At 38.5% G+C, this 6,836-nt stretch overlaps 1 protein-coding gene across 3 annotated transcripts in view; it reads right to left on the bottom strand.

Annotated features, from left to right (window-relative positions):
* Window positions 1-5,345, bottom strand: part of ENPP3 (ectonucleotide pyrophosphatase/phosphodiesterase 3) — a 96,869-nt gene extending 91,524 nt beyond the window's left edge. Inside the window, exons 1-2 of one of the 3 annotated variants that reach the window (XM_032274762.1) lie at window positions 5,136-5,345; window positions 3,272-3,412 (exon numbers count right to left, since the gene is read on the bottom strand). In XM_032274762.1, coding sequence (XP_032130653.1) covers window positions 3,272-3,349 — 78 coding nt within the window. In that variant the 5' untranslated portion in view covers window positions 3,350-3,412; window positions 5,136-5,345. Of the gene's footprint in view, window positions 1-3,271; window positions 3,538-5,135 lie in introns of those variants that run through there. The other 2 variants (XM_032274763.1, XM_032274764.1) reach the window with 2 other exon arrangements.
* Window positions 5,346-6,836: the final 1,491 nt, after the last annotated feature.

The following is a 6,836-nucleotide window of genomic DNA, read 5'->3' on the forward strand; positions in this document are numbered from 1 at the left end:
GAAAAGCAACGTTGGGAAACTCCTTCTGGTAAACCTCACACATCATAGACTTACAAATGAACATATTTTGGTTTATCTTTGGTACTTTTGCTGTTCAAACTTGCTAGAAAAATCCACAACATCTGACTATTCTTAAGCTGCTTTAAAACTTTGCAATGTTTGATCTTAGAATCTGTTTCTTCATGATTTTGTATTTGTTCCATATATTTGTGGCTTGTTTTCTACATTACTCTGTAAGCACCTTGAGAGTAAAAGTTTTATTTTTATTTATTTATTTGTTATTTTTTAGAGTTGGAGGTCTCACTATATTAACCAGGCTGGTCTGGAACTCCTGCCCTCAAGCAATCCTCTTAGCTTGGTCTCCTAAAGTGCTGGGATTACAGGCACTGGCCACTGTGCCTGGCCTCAGAGGTTTATTTTTAAGCTTTTATAATCATTTACAATAATCATTTATTATAAATAGGTAATTCCAAAAAAGTCTTGATATTGAGGTACACATGTATCTTAAACTGTTATACCGTGCACGAAGTAAGGAGAATTCCCTGGACATCAAAAACCTTTGGCTTTAGCTGGGCTAAACAAAGAACCCAACATTTGGCTTTAGCTGAGCTCAACAAAGAGTGCTAGAAGCAGCAGATACCTTTAACATTTTTAAATGAAACTTTAGTAAAAATTTGAAGACATCAGGGTAGTTGTGAAACAAGGATTTAAAAATATTAAACTTCATTATATATACTCAAAAAACACTAGAAAGGTACAAAGAAGGGAAATTAATGATGCGCAAATTTTGCTGTGGAAGATTTTGTAATTTCCTGAATTGATAAGCTAGGATAAATATAACAAATAGACCTATGAACCCAACACTTTGGGAGGCTGAGATGGGAGAATCACTTGAGGCCAAGAGTTCGAGACTAGCCTTGGGAACATACTGAGACCTCATCTCTACAAAAGATTTAAAAACTAGCTAGGCATAGTAGCACATGCTTGAAGTCCCAGCTACTCAGGAGGCTGAGATGGGAAGATCACTTGAGCCCGAGTTGGAAGCTGCAGTGAGTCACGATCATGCCACTGTCTTCCAGCCTGGGCAACACAGTGAGAACAAGTGTCGAAAATATATGTATTAGCAGAAGAACCTCAAAGAGCACTCTGAAATTCCCACAAGGATAAAGAATAAATGGAATATATTGAGGATTTACTTTGTCACTGGGCTTAATACTTACACACATTGTTTTTCATTGTTTTATTTACTTCTTGAAACAATTCTAGAGAGACAGAGAATAGTGGTGATGTTAAAGTATGGGATATAGGGAAAAGCTGCGGCTGGATAGGTGTGAAAAAATAATGCAATTGGTTTTGGTTTAAGGTACTGAATGAAGAATCAGGAAGTGGGCATTTGAAACAGGCTAGTGCACGGGTGCACACGCATAGTCTCCAGCTACTCAAGAGGCTGAGTGGAAGGATCACTTGAGCCCAGGGTTCAGGACCAGCCTAGGCAACACAGCGAGACCTCACTCTCTAAAAATATACATATTAACAAAATAATAAGGTAAAGAAATTGTGTGACAGAGACTGGGCAAAAAGTCAAAGATAGCGGATTGCTTAGAATTCTTGGCTGGGGATATGATTCTTAAAACCACTAGAAGTCAGGTGCGGTGGTTCATTCTTGTAGTCCCAGCACTTTGGGAGGTCAAGGCAAGTGGATCACTTGATTCAGGAGTTTGAGACCAGCCTGGGCAACATGACAAAACCCAGTCTCAAAAAAAATAGAAAGAGAAAAAAAATTTAAAAACACACAAAAACTTAGCTGAGCCCCATGGCATGTACTTGTGGTCCCAGCTACTTGGGAGGCTGAGGCAGGAGGGTCACTTGAGCCTGGGAAACAGAGGTTGCAGTGAGGTGAGATCCCAACAGTGGGAAACCCCGTCTCAAAAATAAAATTAAAATTAAAAAGATTATTAGAGAACATGAGAGGTTTTTTTTGTCCATTTTTTTTTGTTATACTTTAAGTACTGGGGTACATGTGCAGAAAGTACAGGTTTGTTACATAGATATGCACGTGCCATGGTAGTTTGCTGCACTCATCAACCCATCATCTACATTAGGTTATTTCTCCTAATGCTATCCCTCCCCAGCCCCCACCCCCTGACAGGTCCCGGGGTGTGATGTTCCCCTCCCTGTGTTCATGTGTTCTCACTGAGAACAAGAGATTTCTTAAGAGATCTTAAATAGGGTTTGGTGAAGCTTGTGTTGTAATTTTCACGAGAATAAAAATAAATTGTTGGCTAAGAATGCAGATAAGAAAAAATGTCAAAAAGATGAAAATGTCAATGTCATGGTGGAAGCAAGGGGAAAGAATAATTCAGAATGAGAAAGTACCAGAAGACATTGTTGTTATGAACACTCAAGTGGACGCAGAACGAGGAGGACTGACTTTTGAGTGGGGGGCTTAGTACAGTAGAAACAAACAGAAGGCAAAGGAATGATTGGGGGCCGAGAAAAATGAAGCAATAAAGTGAGCCCTCTTTTCCCCAAAAGTTTGATGGTAAAGGGAAAAAAGAGGGAGTAATAGAATCAGGGAAGTAGGTAAGCATATTTCTGTAGTAAAAAGAAAAAATTTAAAAATTTAAAAATTAAGAAAAATAAAGAAAAAAGAAAAGAAAATTAACGAAAGATTTTTTGGGGAGGTGAGGGGTGGTGGCAGGAGATCTTACCACATAAAAGGACAAAAAAGAGAAAATAGTTGAAAGAGAATATCTCTAGGAGTGAAGTAAAGCAGGATAAAATTGTTGGTTCAGCAAACAATAGGATACAATTATTTTAATTCCTCACTTCCTTGTCTTAAAATGCTTGTAAATACAATTTAAAGATAAAATAATACAATTTATTTTAATATAACAAGAATAATACAATTAATTTCATTAATCTCAAAAGTTGGAATCCATGGCAGAACGTTTTGTAGCACTGATTTTTTTGCTTGATTATAACTACCTCTCAATCACTTTTTTTATTGCATGAGTATTTTAAGACAATGAAGTGAGAAATTAAAATAACTGTATCCTATCATTTGTTACCTTAACTTGTTACCATAATTTCTTACTTGTAAAATATGATTTCAGATATTAACTTGCATTCGAGCTTTCATAACAGGTAATACTGAATACAGTTACTTATAAGTTTGCATATTAATAGCAATACAAATCTAAATGGGAAATCATACACTTTTGACATTTGTCACAAAACTGGAAAGACTCAAGAAAGAAATTGTACTTACAATACAAGCTATTTTATATTTCTTAAGAGTGTTCTTCTTAACAGGTTGTTCTGTTGGTAAAGTCAGCATAGATTCCATTGTCCTGGTAGCTTTCTAGACCTGTTTCATCAGAATACAATCGTGCTCCTTCCTTCCTCTAGTCTGGCAAAGAGAAACTGTATGAGTTATACAGCTGTGTCTGACTTTTAAATGTTTAGGAAGATCACAGCTCTTCAGCGATTGGGCAATCTGGAGAGAGAAAAAATGTTGTAATAACAATAGTGTGAAAAGGTTAAAGTTCATTTCTAGTATATTGCAGACAGCTGTTCCTTTTTTCCTTATAACTTTCACTAAATACTAATCAAGACATATATAACAAGAATAATACAATCAACAAATTTTAATACAATCTGATCGTGTGTTTTCTTTAAAAATAACCCCAAACACAAAGCCTTGTCCCAGAAGTTTCAGACTTTCTGTTTCTCTACAAACTTCACAGCAGCTGAAAATCAGCATAGCAAAACATGTGCTTTGACTACAGTAGAAATTCTGAAACTCTATTGAACTCATATAAAGTACTTAGTTCTGTGATGATTATGTCTTGAATTTTGCAGTGTTTACAATTTGACAAGTTTTTATACACATTAGCTCAAGTCAAACTTAACAATATCCCATATAAACATTTTATTCTTGTTTTTAGATGAGCAAATTAAGGCTCTGGTTATTTAAATTATTATATATGACTTATTGCTCAAAGTTACTTATTTACTACATGCCAAAACTAAAACTGATATCCAAGACTTCTAACTCCCCAAATCCAAATAATTTTCACTAATTAATTTAAATTCACTATTTTCTTATTTATCTAGACTGGGGCATCCTAGCATGTGTGCTCCAAGCTGAAAAGGGGCTAGTGTTTTGTGATTAGAGAAGCTAGATTAATAATAGTGTTGGCCAAAGAGAGTTTTAGCAAATAGTAAATGTTAAGCTCTTCTAGTTTCTGTGACCCTAAGCCAGTGATTCTCAAAGTATGGATCCATGTAACATGAGTTCTATGATAACCCTCTTGGTTAAATAAAGCTTGAATACCCTTCTTTAATGAAAAGATTATCAATATCCTGTAGACTGCAGTATACCCTTTGGAAAACCCTACTCTAACTAAACTCTTCCAACCCTAAAAGCAGTGAGAAAAAAAATATGAAAAGAATATATTGTAATATAAATACAATGACTGAGTCACTAACTAAACACGTCTAAATCTTGGTATTTAGTCACGATTTCTGAAAAATCATTTCTAAATGCTCTTTAAGTTATTAAAGTCCACTCAAAATCTGGGCTCAGTGCAGTGGCTCATGCCTACAATCCCAGCATTTTGAGAGGCCAAGGGGAAAGGATTGCTTGAGTCCAGGAGTTTGAGACCAGCCTGGGCAACATAGGAAGATCCTGTCTCTGCAACAACAACAAAAAATAGCCAGGCATGGTGGCACATGCCTATAGTCCCAGCTACTGGAGAGGCTGAGCCATGAGGATCCCTGGAGGCCAGAGTTTGAGGCTGCAGTGAGCCATGACTGATATACAAACAAGTAGAGACAAATTTGAGACAAAGACAAGAGAGGGTACACTCAGGAAGAACAGACTTAAAATGCTCTCAAAACCTGATCTTAACCAAATGCAAAGTCGGTGTATAGGCGAGCCCTATTGCTTCCCTGGAAGTACCAGGCAAACGGCTTAACAACCCCAGATAGGAAAACAATAGGCTCCTGCATACAATCTGGTTTCACCCTTTGAGCACATCCACCCGATCTCTGTTATTTTTGGGGAGTGAGAGGGATATGTGGTTTTTCACATGGGATAGCCCTCAGGAAAGTCCCCAGGAAAATCTCACCTGGCAGCTGCTGGGAAGCTCCCGAAGACTATCTTGTCAGAAGCCAGTAGCTGATGAACAGAGCTCCGTCCCAGTGGCTCCTGGCTGGCACGCCAGATTTGTTCCTGGATCAAACCAAGGGTGGGGTTGTTTATTTTTGCAGTCCAAAAATGAGCTGCAGATGAACTGAGAAAGAAGAGATTTTATTTCTGCAACTGGGCACAGGGCCATAAAAATATCACCAGGCCAACTCAAAATTAAAAAGTTATATATACCTTCGAAGCTCTATGTCTACATGTAAGTGTGCATTCATCTAAAGACATAAATGATTAATTTCTTCTAATCTATAACTAAGGTCTGAGTCTTGGAGACCTTCCTCTGGAGCCTCAGGAAATTTACTTAATCCACATGGGTCCAGGTGCCAGAGGTGATCACCCTTATCTTGTCTTCTGCTAAGTTATAGAGGTCTGGGGAGTTCCTTTAGGCCCTCAATAAAACTTGTTTAATCCTAAATGGGTCCTGGTATGAGAAGTGTGAGTATTCCTTCAGTATCTTGTCATGCTTCAAGGCACAGGAAGGCCTGGGCAAGTATCTTGGTAGGCCTTTGTTACTTGTTCCAGCCTTTGTGTAAGGGCACTGGCTCTCTCAGCCTTTAATATTTAACCTAACTATTCAGTCAGTGCTGAAACAGTTGTTATGGAGGCCTGCCTGTTCAGCTTTTGTGAGCCCTGGCCTGCCACATGATCATGCCACTGCACTCCAGCCTGACTGACAGAGCAAGGCCCTGTATCAAAAAATAAAAAATAGCTAGATGTGGTGGCTCACACCTGTAATCCCAACACATTGGATAGCTGAGGCAGGAGGATTGCTTGAGTCCAACAGTTCAAGACCAGCCTGGGCAACAAGGCAAAACCCTATCTCTACTGAAAATTCCAAAAATTGTCCACGTGTGTCCTGTAGTCCCAGCTACTCGGGAGGCTGAAGTGTGTGTATCACTTAAGCCTAGGAGGTTGAGATCATGCCCCTGCACTCCAGCCTGGGCAACAAGAGTGAGACCCTGCCTCAAAAATACTTTAAAAAATGAAAAAATAAAAATAAATAAAAAATAAATCTGCAGTGTGAGAGTCACGTTTCCTTTTCTGGCTTTGTGGGTTTTTTCCCTTGGTCCAGTATACCCACTTCACCAATTCCCCCTATGTCCGTAAGCAGCAGAAGCATCAGCATTAGTTGTTGATACAGAGGAATTCAATTTAGAACTAGAAGATTCCATGAAGACAACCAAATCCAGGTTCTGTTTCTTTCCAGGAACCACATGGACTATCATGTGTTTAAAAACCAGGGAAAAAAAAGTATTTGAATAATTTAGGCACCTGATTCTCCATGCTGAATGAACTTAGAAGTACTCAGAGAAGTTTGGGGGTTTTTTTCTTTCTAATTTTTTATTGTTCTAATTCTGAAGCCCAGGCTCCACTCCAGTTTAATGATCTTCTGTAGTTTTGGCTAGGGCAGCAGTATTTTTCACATATCCTGGCAGGGTCAAACCTGTAATCCCAGCACTTTGGAAAGCTAAGACAGGCAGATCACCTGGGGTCAGGAGTTTGAAACCAGCCTAGCCAACATGGTGAAACCCCATCTCTACTAAAAATACAAAAATTAGCCAGGCATGGTGGCAGATACCTCTAATCCCAGGTACTTGGGAGGCTGAGGCATGAGAATCAGTTG

This window comes from Sapajus apella, unplaced genomic scaffold (assembly GCF_009761245.1).
Source record: "Sapajus apella isolate SASKATOON/1434 unplaced genomic scaffold, GSC_monkey_1.0 scaffold6, whole genome shotgun sequence".
Lineage (NCBI taxonomy): Eukaryota > Metazoa > Chordata > Mammalia > Primates > Cebidae > Sapajus > Sapajus apella.